Source organism: Macaca thibetana, chromosome 12, assembly GCF_024542745.1.
Source record: "Macaca thibetana thibetana isolate TM-01 chromosome 12, ASM2454274v1, whole genome shotgun sequence".
Lineage (NCBI taxonomy): Eukaryota > Metazoa > Chordata > Mammalia > Primates > Cercopithecidae > Macaca > Macaca thibetana.
In genome coordinates this window covers 83586940-83600908 of record NC_065589.1, presented here as the reverse complement: position 1 = coordinate 83600908, position 13969 = coordinate 83586940, and the positions used below count along the sequence as shown (strand labels likewise).

General features: G+C 37.1%; 1 protein-coding gene across 31 annotated transcripts in view; it reads right to left on the bottom strand.

Moving 5' to 3' along the window:
- BAZ2B (bromodomain adjacent to zinc finger domain 2B) overlaps window positions 1-13969 on the bottom strand; it is a 413832-nt gene that overhangs the window by 121514 nt on the left and 278349 nt on the right. For 28 of the 31 annotated variants that reach the window (XM_050752835.1, XM_050752834.1, XM_050752839.1 and 25 more), the window contains 4 exons: window positions 10409-10612; window positions 9700-10095; window positions 3434-4040; window positions 1541-1834 (listed from right to left, as the gene is read on the bottom strand). In XM_050752835.1, the coding sequence (XP_050608792.1) occupies window positions 1541-1834; window positions 3434-4040; window positions 9700-10095; window positions 10409-10612 (1501 nt within the window). The remainder of the gene's footprint in view (window positions 1-1540; window positions 1835-3433; window positions 4041-9699; window positions 10096-10408; window positions 10613-13969) is intronic. The other 3 variants (XM_050752857.1, XM_050752862.1, XM_050752863.1) reach the window with 1 other exon arrangement.

Genomic DNA, 13969 nt, shown 5'->3' with positions numbered 1-13969 from the left:
GATCGTTTAGAAAGTTTTCTTTTAAAAAGTATATGTTAATGACTTGGATTATTTAGTGTATTTCTATAATTTATACATTATTTTTAGATGGTTTTCAATAAAACACTGTATAAGGCAGGGGGCTTTTTTGTTCTTTTAGGTCTGAATGACAGAATAACTAGTTTTTCTCTCTAAAGAAAATACAATTCAAGGTAAAAATATATACCTTTCCTCTCATTTTGTTATTAAAGAAATGGCTAGAGAAGCAGGACAGAAAGAGGTTTCAGAAAACTTTTTTAAATTGTTGACTTTGAAAATATGGGTTTTCGGATGCTGAAAAATTTCAACAGCTGGCTCATACATTTAAAGATGATTTAATTTCTATGTCCATATATATCCATAGTCAAAAACACTACCAGGTCTTTTAATTAACCTAAACCACCAAGGATCAGGATTATGATTTTATGTAAAAATTTTCAAAGACCGAGATCAAGTTTCACAAACGTAAATAAACTCATCTAAAATTAGTAGGCTATCATACTGGTATGTGGTAAATGAAAGCAAAGCTAGAAATTGACAAGAGGAGAATGAAATAAGTGAAATAACAAAATATTTTACTGTATACATCTATATTTTCTTAGACATGGAATGAGAACTGAGAGTAGTTTTGGAATATTAAATGTAGAAATGTTTAATGAAGACCTCTAGGAATTTATAAAAAGTCAAATAGGAAAAAAAAGGACATGGCATGTTAATGGAATAAGATTGCTACTCTCTAATAGAAACGACACTGGCTACATGTTGGGCAGATAGCATCTTAAGTAACCAAGTGAGCTTCTTTATAAAGTACAGTTGGCCGTTGAACAACATGGGTTTGAACTGTGTGAGTCCACTTATATTCAGATTTTCCTCCACTTCTGTCACCCAGGAGACAGCAAGACCAATCCACCTCCTCCTCAGCCTATTCAACATGAAGATGAGAATGAAGATCTTTATAATGATCCACTTCCACGTAATGAAGAGTCAATATATTTTCTCTTGCTTATGATTTTCTTACTAACATTTGTCTTTTCTCTTTATTGTAATACAGCATAGAACACATACAACATATGTTAATTGACTATTCATGTTATCAGTAAGGCTTCTGGTCAATAGTAGGCTAACAGTTAAATTTTTGAGAAGCCAAAAGTTCCATGTAGATTTTCGACTGTGTGTGGAGCCAGTGCTCCTAAATCCTGCGTTCAAGGGTCAAGTGTACAAAAAAGTCCAACTGTCAATTAAATTCTACATTCTAGAAGCACAAACTGAACACAAAAGCAGAAAAGGTTCAAAACCAAAAGAACTGTCATTAATCAGATCCTTAAACTGGAAAATCAGGGGGAAAAAAAAGACCAGGTTATAAGTCATATTCTTTGAAAATACATGCTGACCTTCCTTAGCCAACCTAAAATCTAACTCTAATCTTGATTCCAGTGAGATCATCTCCAGAACACTCTATCAATAAAAATTCTTGCTATGGTTTGACTTCTACTTTAGAATAATAAAAATAAAGGGTAGGTACCAGAGTGTGGGCTTGAAGTAAGTGTGGAAGAAGATGTACCAAGAAAAGCAGGTAACTGGGATTCAGAACATAAGGCAGCAGGAGCAGAGCCTGGGGCTTTTGCTATGTGGAGGTTACGAGGTGTTGAGTGAGCTGTAAGACTCATGGAAGGGCTTTTGACAGAGGAAGTTGTTTTATTCAGTTTCATTGAAGTTTTCTCTCCTTCAGTATCACTATCTGATTCATCTTGGTCTTTATCATCATCATCTTCTTCTTCTGATCCTTCTGTATCTGATTCTGAATTACTATCTGATTCTGGGAAGTAAAAGAAGCATTTGTATATTATAACTAGATAATATCACCAATAATTTGCAGTTTGTATCTAAATGGACTAGCTCAGGAACCAGCAACTGTGAATGAGAACTCAAATGAGCAATTTTCCTACAGAGTAAATGTTATAAGCTATTTGAGAACAGTGTATGCAGGATATAAATCTTCAAAAAAATTTTTTTAAAGTGTAAGTTTTACTCAACACTTTAATCATAAAACAGTTCTCATGTGACATTATTCACATGATGAGTTCTGCTTGGTGTCAAAATAATTTTTTATTTAATGGAGAAACTAAAGTAAACGGGGATTAAATTGACTATTCAAACTAACAGATTCCAATAGCTTATGAAGTACAGTAAGTCAAATATGAGAAAGAGAAATCTGGAACTACCATCATACTTCCATTTGGGCTCTGGAGTAAAAGAAAACCAGTTTCAACAGGAGATTCTTGGTTTTTTGGCTGCAGTTTTTCTATTTACATACAAGACTTCATCAGGCTTTTCCGGCCTCTCAAAAAACTAGGCCTACAGAAATAATTATAGTAGGATAATTCAATAATTTAAGTTTGTTCTAGCTATGTAGTTCTATGTATGATGCATCCGTTCCTCTAGATATGTAAAATCTATTACTAGATTAAACTTGATAAACATAGGAGTAATACTTAGACTGTTTCCTCATAGTTCACAGAACAATAGCTTCTGTGGAATTCTGGTTTGTGTGATATCATTTGCCTATATTGAAATTCATTATAAAAGTTTTTAAAGTAATGAATATTGATATTTATGATCTATCATACAAAGTTGTTTTATGGAAACCCCAGGAAGAGTGGTTCTTACCCTGAGCACGAAGTTTGTTTTTAACTTATAGACACTATAAATTGTACAGCTGAGTATATTTTCCTATTCAGATTAGCTGCTAAAAAAATTAGTTGAATCTGTAGTTGACCAGTAACAAATCCACAAATGTTTATAATATGTATTTCATTTTTGTATTCACAATTTAAGCTCTCTTGTATTTTATGTTTTCAATCTTCTGTGGAATGAGGAGAGGGAAGGAAAATAAAAATGCAAAGAAGTTAACCCCCGATCCAGCAAAAAAAAAAAAAGTGACTCAAAATTAAATCAGAGAGTCATCTATATGTTATTTAACAAATTTTCTGTTATTGATGGAACATTCATAGAGATTTAGGTTTTTGGTACTTTCTGAATGACTATGACTATAATTCTATCTTTGTTCAAAACACCTGGTGATACATTTTAACAAGTAGAAGAAATGAAAGAAGAGTGGTCCTGAATGAAATAAAAATTAAGCAAGTTGATGAAATTATGTGTTAATTTATGCATCATTTGTATTCATCCTAAAGTGATTATTTGTTTAATGTCAAATGAATAACAAGCTGAGAATCTGACTTAGGATTTCCAGTATCAATTACTCCTGTATTTTACGAGCTCATTATAGAAATGCACAAAGCTGTGTGAAACACAGTAAATCACAGTGATTTTAAGTCTGAATTAAGAAATGCTTTAAAATGTCTGGTTCATATAGCATTTAGAGAAATACTTTAAATTTTAAAATGAAAATAACCTGATTGGCTGTCATCAGATTCATCATCTTCATCATCTTCCTCATCTTCTTCCTCATCATCTTCCTCTTCATCCTCATTTGAATCTTCAGAATCTTTACTACTGGGAATGTCTGAATCTGTTCCTCTGAATTGTTCCACTAAAGGTTTTGCAGGATGGGAGTGACGCTGTGTTTTCACCGGGTTTACATTATTGCTAACTGCTTTTTCCTTCCCTTGACTATGCAGGATGGGAGAGGCAGAGGGCATTACAGGTGTCTGATTGCCAGGGGTTCTTCTCCCACTTGTACTCAAATTTACAGGTGAGGAAAAAGGAGTGCTACTTGCAGCAGCAATGTTTTCATTATTCTTGCTCTGCATTTTAGTTTTGGTAGTAAGTGCTAGAGGAGCTTCTTGAATGACACTTTGAATAACTCCATTTGGTTGGTGATTACCTAAAAGTGCATTTGTCAAGAATGGATTTGGGTGGTTGTTTTCTAATATTTGTTTTGGATGTGCTGGTGAACTAGAGGTTGCTTTTGGATTTGACAAAGCTGCAATAACCTTCTTCAGGCTCTTAGATGACTCTTGTTTCTTTAACTGTGATGGGAATGCCTGTTTATATTGTTCCTGTTGAAACATAAGTTAAAAAACACAACAAAATGTACCACAAAACAAAGATTGCTTTTATTTGCTTTCAATATCTGAAAACAAATTACAACTATCATATCACACACAAATTTAAATCATGATATACAAGTGCTGTAAAAGTAGCAACAGCTATGACTAGTTGGTTGCTACATTTCGGCTGTAACTAAATAAAATTTAATTAGCTTTTACCCCTTAAAAATTATACGCCTCTTGACTATCCTCCTTGCTTTACTGTTGCTTCCATTTTCACAATAATCCAAACCTAAAACCATTTTCTTGCATGAAATAGCCTCCTCTTAGAAATTTCAAGCTGACAGGCTGGGCGCGGTGGCTCAAGCCTGTAATCCCAGCACTTTGGGAGGCTGAGCCGGGCAGATCACTAGGTCAGGAGATTGAGACCATCCTGGCTAACACGGTGAAACCCCGTCTCTACTAAAAAATACAGAAAACTAGCCGGGCGAGGTGGTGGGCGCCTATGGCCCGAGCTACTCGGGAGGCTGAGGCAAGAGAATGGCCTGAACCTGGGAGGCGGAGCTTGCAGTGAGCTGAGATCCGGCCACTGCACTCCAGCCTGGGCAACAGAGCGAGACTCCGTCTCAAAAAAAAGAAAAAAAAAAAAATAGAAATTTCAAGCGGACAAAATACTGTTTATTCTTCAAGATCCAAACCAAGAAGCTTTCCAAATTTCCCAGCATTCTTTGCCTCTTTCCTTTGAGCTCCTTTACCTCTTTATACAGATGCTCCTCAGCTTGCCATGGGGTGACTTCCCCATAAACTCATCGAAAGTTGAAAATATCATTAAGTCAAAAATAGATACAATACACCTAACCTATCAAACATCACAGCTTAGTCTAGGCTACCTTAAATATACTGAAAACACTTACATTAGCCTAAAGTTGAGCAAAATAATCTACCAACACAGTACACTGTAGAGTATTGGTTGTCTGCCCTCATTATCATGTGGCCAAGCAGGAGCTGTGGCTCACTGCTGCTGCCCAGCATCAAGGGACTATTGTACCGATTTCTACTGAATGTGTATAGCATTTGCACCATTGTAAAGTTGAAAGATCATAAGTCAAACAAGTCTTTTTTTTTTTTTGAGACGGAGTCTTGCTCTGTTGACAGGCTGGAGTGCAGTGGTGCGATCTTGGCTCACTGCAACCTCTACCTCCCGGGTTCAAGCGATTGTTCTGCCTCAGTCTCCCAAGTAGCTGGAACTACAGGCATGCACCACCATGCCCAGCTAATTTTTATATTTTTAGTAGAGATAGGGTTGCACCATGTTGGCCAGGATGGTCTCGATCTCTTGACCTTGTGATCCGCCTGCCTCGGCCTCCCAAAGTGCTGGGATTACAGGTGTGAGCCACTGTGCCCAGCCAAGTCAAACAAGTTTAAGTTGGTGACTATATGTACTCTTATGCCACACCATCTTTAGTATACATAGCATATGCCTATATGCCTGAAATCTCTAAGGAGATAACTTAACATCTTTGATAAATTCCTCAGGGTAGAAACACTCATTTATTCACCTTTATGGTCTTCCTAAGACATTGCTCAGAACCCTGTGCTTGGTATGTGCTCAAAAAACAATTTTAGGTTGCTGAATGAGTAAATTCCTGAGCAAGAACTTCTGTGAAGCAAAGATTTAAGACACTAAGCTGGTGGAAGTGGACATTCTGTGGGTTCTACTTTAGTGTGCCTTTCCATAGTAACATTCCAGAGTAAACAATTTAGAAAAATACAATTTTCTTGGAAAAGATTATAAACCATTAAGCCATAAAATTTATGTCTATAAAGAAACAAAAACTTATTTAACTATTAGAATCTCCTTGAAAACAATACAATCATGATTTTTATTAAGCTACTATGATTAAAATATTACATAAAAATAAGCAGCAGTAGAATTATTAAGATCTTTTCAGTTAACAGAAGGAGTAGAATTTCTTAATCTAAGGTAAAATTCTACATTGAAAATGATTGCCTTGAAATTAAAATCAGCAGTGTTGTCAGCATCAGACTTGGGCTCCTAACACTCAAATCAGCAAAGATTTGTGATGGAGATTTCGCAAGTGTAAATGCTGATGGAACGTTATATAAAATACTTACTAAATATTGTATTTATTCTTCTTATTATTATTTTTAGACAGAGTCTCACTCTGTCACCCAGGCTGGAGTGCAGTGGCACGATCTTGGCTCGTTGCAACCCCCACCTCTTGGGTTCAAGCCTGCCTCAGATTCCTGAGTAGCTGAGACTACGGACGCGTGCCATCATACCTGGCTAATGTTTTTGTTTTTTTTGTTTTTGTTTTTTTTTGAGACAGAGTCTCTCACTGTGTCTCCAGGCTGGAGTGCAGTGGCGCGATCTTGACTCACTGCAACCTCCGCCTCCCCAGCTCAAGCGATTCTCCTGCCTCAGCCTCCCGAGTAGCTGGGACTACAGGCGCATGCCACCACACCCAGCTAATATTTATATTTTCAGTAAAGATGGGGTTTCACAATGTTGGCCAGGATGGTCTTGATATCTTGACCCTGTGATCCACCTGCCTTGGCCTCCCAAAGTGCTGGGACTACAGACGTGAACCACCGCACCCAGCCTTTTTTTTGGATTTTTAGTAGAGAAGGGGTTTCACCATGTTGGCCAGGCTGGCCTTGAACTCCTGACCTCACGTGATCCACCTGCTCTTGGCCTCCCAAAGTACTGGGATTACAGGCATGAGCCACTGCACTCAGCCTGAAATACTTATTAAATATTTTAAAGCAGCAGTACTAACAAGCAGTAAGCAATGTAAACTTTTTCATTTATGAAAAACAACTATGCTGTATTAGTTTAGAAATTAAGATAATCTTTGCAAATAAAAACTGTCACAAAATATTTGTACCTAAGGCAATATCTTACAAAGAGAAAGTGCTTAATTAGTAATTATTCAGTAAATTACGGAAAATTATACTAGTTAGATGTACTTTTTCAATGTAATTTTATAGCAAAATTCTTACATAAAATACTTTAATATATACAAGATTTAAATTTTCAGCAGAAAAATGAGTGATTTCGTCTGTTAGAACATAATTATGTAATAATTTTGTAACCTTTTTTTATAGGTAGTAAGTTTTCCTTCAAAATATACAGGTCCAAAGGGCCATAAAAACCAAAGTCCCTTTAGTTTTGTATTTTAATTTTCTGCAACAATTACAGTGTTCCTCACTGTAATTCTAAAGAATCACTTCCCATATATTGACACCAATAAGTTTTTAATAACAGCCAAAGATTTCTATATTTTATTCAAATTGCTCTTTTATAGTACACATATTATCATTTTTAAAATCAGGGGTGATGTGTAAAAAGGAGATGGAGAGAAATTTGAGACCTGTATAGTAGCAAACCTCTTGCTGCTTTAAGATATCCATTTGGGGCCAGGCGCGGTGGCTCACGCCTGTAATCCCAGCAGTTTGGGAGGCCAAGGCAGGCAGATCACTTGAGGTCAGGAGTTTGCGACTAGCCTGGCCAACATGGTGAAACCGCATCTCTACCGAAAATATAAAAATTATCTGGGGGTAGTGGCAGGCGCCTGTCGTAGCAGCTACTTGGGAGGCTGAGGCAGGAGAATGCTTGAGCCGGGGAGGTGGAGCTTGCAGTGAGCCGAGATAGCGCCACTGCACTCCAGCCTGGGCAACAGAGCGAGACTCTGCCTAAAAAAAACAAACAAACCCGTTTGGACGGGAAGAGGAGACGAGTTCCAAAACCTGTCCTACCTCCAAGCTCTTGCTCCCCGAGACCCTGCAGATCACAAAAAGTCCTCCAGATAAAAGTCGATAAAAGAGGGCCGGGCGCAGTGGCTCATGCCTGTAATCCCAGTACTTGGGGAGGCCGAGGCGGGTGGATCATGAGGTCAGGAGATTGAGACCATTCTGGCTAACACGGTGAAACCCCGTCTCTACTAAAAATACAGAAAAAATAGCCGGGTGTGGTGGTGGGCGCCTGTAGTCCCAGCTACTTGGGAGGCTGAGGCAGGAGAATGGTGTGAACCCGGAAGGCGGAGCTTGCAGTGAGCCGAGGCCGAGATCCCGCAACCGCACTCCAGCCTGGGCAGCAGAGTGAGACTCTGCCTCAAAAAAAAAAAAAGTTGATAAAAGAAAGCTGACATAAGATCTACAAAATTCCACTCCTGGTCTATGTATTCAATCAATCTATATGGATTTAAGTTACATTGTCTTCAGTGTAAGGGTACTGAAGGATTCAGTGATTAAATAACCTTTAAGAAAATAACGAACTAATGAGGGATGCAGGTAGGTACCTCTAACTCAATGACAGGTACTGACAAAGAGAAGGTAATCTTTTAGAGTTGAGTCTAATGTGAATGTCCAATTTTATCATCTGTAAATGAGGATAATATTAGTAGCACTCATAGATGTTATGACCAATAAGTTAATGTATGTTCAGCAATTAAAACAATGGCTGGCAAACAGTAAATGCTCTACAAGTGTTATCTAATTAAGTTGCCTAATGATAATGTTTGTAATATTGTGTTCAAACATAATGGTTTGCTACTCTAGGCTGATTCTAGAATAAAAAGCAATACTCATTTAATTATTAGAATTTTGCTGGACATATGAAGGTAGTCTATGTAGTAAAATCAACAGCAAGAAAAACAAAGATGAGAAAATTCTCTGAAGAGTGTTTCCAGTATTTGTGTAAGTAGAAGTTACATTTCTACTTCTAGAAATGGCAAAGGAATTTTTTTTTTTGGTAGAGACAGGGTCTCACTATGTGGCGGAGGTTGGTCTCAAACAGTCCTGGGCTCAAACAGTCCTTCTGCCTTGGCTCCCAAAGTGCTGGGATTACAGGTGTGAACCACCATGTCTGGCCAGAAAAGTGATTCTTTATGAAGGGTTTTTACACTTAAAATGTATACATTCTAGAACTATAGAGGTAAATTACTTGAGTCCATTTCTTTGAAAAAGAATATATTTGGCTGGATGTGGTGGCTCACGCCTGTAATCCCAGCATTTTGGGAGGCCGAGGCAGGCAGATCACTTGAGGTCAGGAATTCGAGATCAGCCTGGCCAACATGGTGAAACACCATCTTTACTAAATACACAAAAATTAGCCTGGTGTCGTGACGCACGCCAGTAGTCCCAGCTATTAGGAAGGCTGAGGCAGCAGGATCACTTGGATCCAGGAGGTGGAGGTTGCAGTGAGCTGAGACTGAGCCACTGCCCTCCAGCCTGGGCAACAGATTGAGACCCTATCTCAAAAAAAAAAAAAAAAAAAAAAAATTGGTATTAGGAAAAAAAGGACATTAATTTTAAACCCAAGTAATTGTGAAGCTTGTCTTATTCAAACATACTTATCCCCTTATTTCTAAATCCTTAGATCTTGGGTGTGGGGGCTTATCTTAGGGATGGGTTGCAGGGGAGCTGGAGTAACATGATTGCATTGCCAAAAATACATTAAACAGATACATATATGAATATAAAATGAGAGACATTTAGTTTTCTGATGTACATATTCTATTCCTGGAGACTAAGAAGGTATAAAAATGAGGGTAGAATTTAACTTAAACTTGTGTATTATAAGACAATATAGAAGCTCTATCTGTTTCTAGTAGTAAAATTCTCGTATAAATAATTTGTAACTCACCCGTTTGGATCTCAATTCACTGGTCAATGAACTAGATTCTTCAGAGGTATTTTTATTCCCTGCTTTAAGAACATCAGGAGAAGGAACTATGAGTTTCATGTAAGTTTCCTTTTTGGCTTGATTTACCAAAGATAAAGGTTTCACATTGGACACCAATCCCGTAGACTGTATCACACTGGTGTGTTTGTTCACAGATTCCTCCTTTGCCTGAGAGCTTTGGAAAATAAATGGAAGCTGCTGTGACAAAACCTGAGGCTGCTTCTGCTGGGATTGGAATGATGAGTGAGTCTGGGATTCAGACACAAGAGGTAATGGCTGGTGTATTCTTTTTTCCTGGGCTTTTTCAGTTGCTTTCTGTCCATCTGCTTTTGGGTCTGAAATACCATGTAATAGCACCTAGAAATAAAAATGAAAAGGTAAGTTCCTAACATCTATTAAGATAAAGACTATCAAGCAGTAAAACCTGGAGATAAAAAAGGATACTTTAAAAGTGTTCCTAATGCCTTATGATAATATCCAAAAATCTAAAAATTCATAAAAGAAATACCATATGTCCCTTTAAAAATATTTCTTCATCTTCTTTCTTGGGCAAAAGTATGAACTCAAAGTAATGATTAACTTTAAAACTACAGACTTTGAGAGTCAAGATAAACCAGTTAATTTCTAAATATGAATAATGTTTGGATACTGTCCATGAAAAAAATTATACCTGGTTGTTACTTTTATGTTGTGCTTCACTCTCTGAATCAGAATCATCATCTTCACTTTCTTCAATACTTTGATCTTCTTCCTCTTCATCTTCTTCTAGATCATCTGAATCACTACTACTAATGCCTTCACTTGAGGTGTCTGATGATGTGCCTGAATCACTATCACTGTTGCTGGAACTTTCCATTGCTTTCTTCCTTGGTTTCTGGATAATGACAAGGTAGTTGGCAAGACTTTATTTTTCGAAAACATTCAAGTTTCAATAAAAGGTATGCTCTTTTTAATTTTCAAATGCTATTTTCAATCTCAAAATGTTGTTGTAGGAAAAAGTCACATATTGTAAGGATAATTATTTAACAAACTGATCAACTTAACTTACATGACAGAACTCCTCAATAAAAAGTGCAAGTTCTGTCATGTAGAATATTGAAAATATCAATATAGCATATGTGTAGATGTATTCACATGGCTGCTAATCTTCAAAATGTGCGACAGACTAAAAAGATCAGTTCACAAAATGATTCCAACTATGATACATACATCAAAAGTTACACATTTAATCTTCTTTCTTTTTGCAGACAGTGAGTCAGTAGCCAAACATTTACCTATAACATGCCACACACACCTTTCTGGGTGTGTCCAAGACTGAGTCCTTGCCTTCAAGAAACTTACTAGTGCTGGTGATAGGGGAGTATAGACAGATGCTTAACATAAAAACAAATCATTCCATATAATAATAAGTGCTGTAGAGAAGATAAAGTAGGGTAGCAACAGTCTTATGCGGCTGCTTTAGTTAGGGTCAAGGAATTTAACTCTTTATGTTTCATTTCAGAAAAGATTAAAAAAGGTAGAAGACAAGGTAGATAAATATAAAGAGAGATATTTATTTCTGGAACAGTTAAGACTCTGCAAGAAAAATAAAATCTAAAGCTGGTAGAAAGTGGCATTAGGTCACATAAAAGTGAAGTTTTGTGTTCAAGAACACACAATAGTAGTAGATAAAAACAGCAAAAATCATGAGATGAATTATAACAAATTAACAAACCAATCAAGTAACTTAGAACTCCTCAATAAAAAGTACAAGCTCTGTCACGTAGAACATTGAAAATATTTATAATTATTTAACAAAGGGAAAGTTAAAATTTCACCAATAGAAAGACTGAAAAGGAGAAACAGTGAAATGATGGAGCAAGAAGATTAAGTACGATCTAGGAACATTTAATAGCATTTGCTGATAAAGAACAAAATATAGAAAAAATAACAATAAATTACAAAAGTTATGATATTAACAGAAATACATCCTTTCATGACTACTCAGGATTGGGGAATGAAATACAGTAATATATCTCCACAACAGAAAGCCACATTGAAGCCACGGTTACAGATTGCAAATCTATAGTCTTTTTATTGTGTCTTCTGAACACTGATTCAGGTAACATTCATATAGTGAGGAGAGTCACTCCCGCCATTATATTCTGTTTGCAATGACTCTGTTTTTTTATTTTTTTGAGACAGAGTCTCGCTCTGTCGCCCAGGCTGGAATGCAGTGGCAAGACCTCAGCTCACTGCAACCTCTGCCTCCCAGGTTCAAGCAATTCTCTGCCTCAGTCTCCCGAGTAGCTGGGAGTACAGGCACCCGCCGCCACGCCCGGCTAATTTTTATATTTTTAGTAGAGACAGTGTTTCCCCATCTTGGCCAGGCTGGTCTTGAACTCCTAACCTTATGATTCACCCGCCTCAGCTTCCCAAAATGCTGGGATTACAGGCAGGAGCCACCACAGCCAGCCTTGCAATGACTCTGTTTTAACTGCTCCAAACCAGCTAACAGAAGGCCTTCTTCAAAGATACACACTTCAATAAGCAGACTAATAGTTCCCATCATTTCTTGAGTTTTCTTCCCTCAAAGCAGGGCAGGCAGGAATGAGAAACTGAATTGGAATTGTATGGGAACCACCACAAGATGAGAAAGATCACAAGGTAGAGATTAAAGGAAAATAATAATATATTAATATTAAGACTACCATTTGTTTGTCAAAGAAACAGCTACTTCTTTGCAACCAAAATCTGTTGTTGTTTTCTAAGCATGTATAGTAAGACTGAAAAGCATAAGGTACCTAAACGGAAATAAACATTTTTGTTTTAGTAAGGGATAAGAAAGAAAAGAAATAAGAGAGTGACGTGACAGTGATTTAGCAGAGAAAAATTAACTCCTATTTAAATGCCCAAGGAATAAGTGTGTAGCTTTTTATTTAAAGGTGGCATGAGAAATGGGGACTATACTTCCCAGGAGTAGTCATCCAGAGGTGCTGGTTCTGAAGCTTTAGGGTGCATAACATTCCTGAGTCCCACTTCTAAACTGGGCACTTACTGTGATTCTGATGCAGGGAGTGTGTGCCGAGCATACTTTCGCCATGTGTAAAGAGTTCTAGTTTGATAAGGTAACACATTTAGCACTCATTAAAACAAGGAGAAATGAGAAGTGCGAGTATTAGAGAAATAGGGAAAAGATGGGTTTGTATCACAGTTTATTAATTTTCCCCCATCCAATCTGGGAAAACTTTTCAGAATCCTCTCCTTGAACTTTCATTTCACTGTATACTTATTTCTTTTAATAACAAAACAAATACATATTCAAGGCTATGATGTACCAGGCATAGTTGCTCAAGTCTCTGTTGATACAAGGGTGTGAGAAACAGACACCAGCTCTGCTTAGTGAGAACTAGAAGAAGAGAATCAACAAACAATTTAAATAATTGTTTTGAGTGATAAATACCATGAGTAAAACAGAATAACTGGATAGACAATGTGTGCTGGGGAGTGGAGTGGGGCTTTGCTTTACACGTAGTCATCTCCCAAGGGAAAGCAAGAGCCAATCACCCAAGGACATAAGAGAAGAGCCTTTCAAGATGGGAAGTAGCAAAGGAAAAAGCCACCAGCTAGAAGTTGGTTGGGTGTGTTCAAAAATGAAAAGGTCAGCAGACCAGTTAGAGCATAATGAATCAGGAGAGACAGTGGACGGAAATAAGCATGTATGAACTGGTAGAGGTCGGATCACACAGCTCTTATAAGCCATGGCAAGGACTTTATTCCCAGTGGGATAGAACACTAGTGGAGGGAGTGATGACATTTGATGCATATTTCTCCCCCGTTTTTTGCTGTTAAAAATACACATAACATAAAATTTACTATTTTAACCGTTTTAAAGTGTATGGTTCAGTGATATTAAATACATTCATAATGTTGTGCAAACATCAGTGCCATCCATCCTGTAAAACTGAAATTCTATACCTATTAACTCTTTTCATCTTGTAAAACTGAAATTCTATATCTATTAAACACTAACTTTGCACACCTCCTTCCATGCTAGCCACTGGCAACAATCGTTCTACTTTGGTCTATAATTCTGATGAGTCTAAGTACCTCAAATAAGTGGAATCATACAGTAAAGTATTTGTCTTTTTGTGTCTGGCTTACTTCACTTTGTATAATAATGTCCTCAAGGTTCATCCATGTTGTAGCAAATATCAGAATTTCCTTCCTTTTTAAAGCTGAATAATATTAA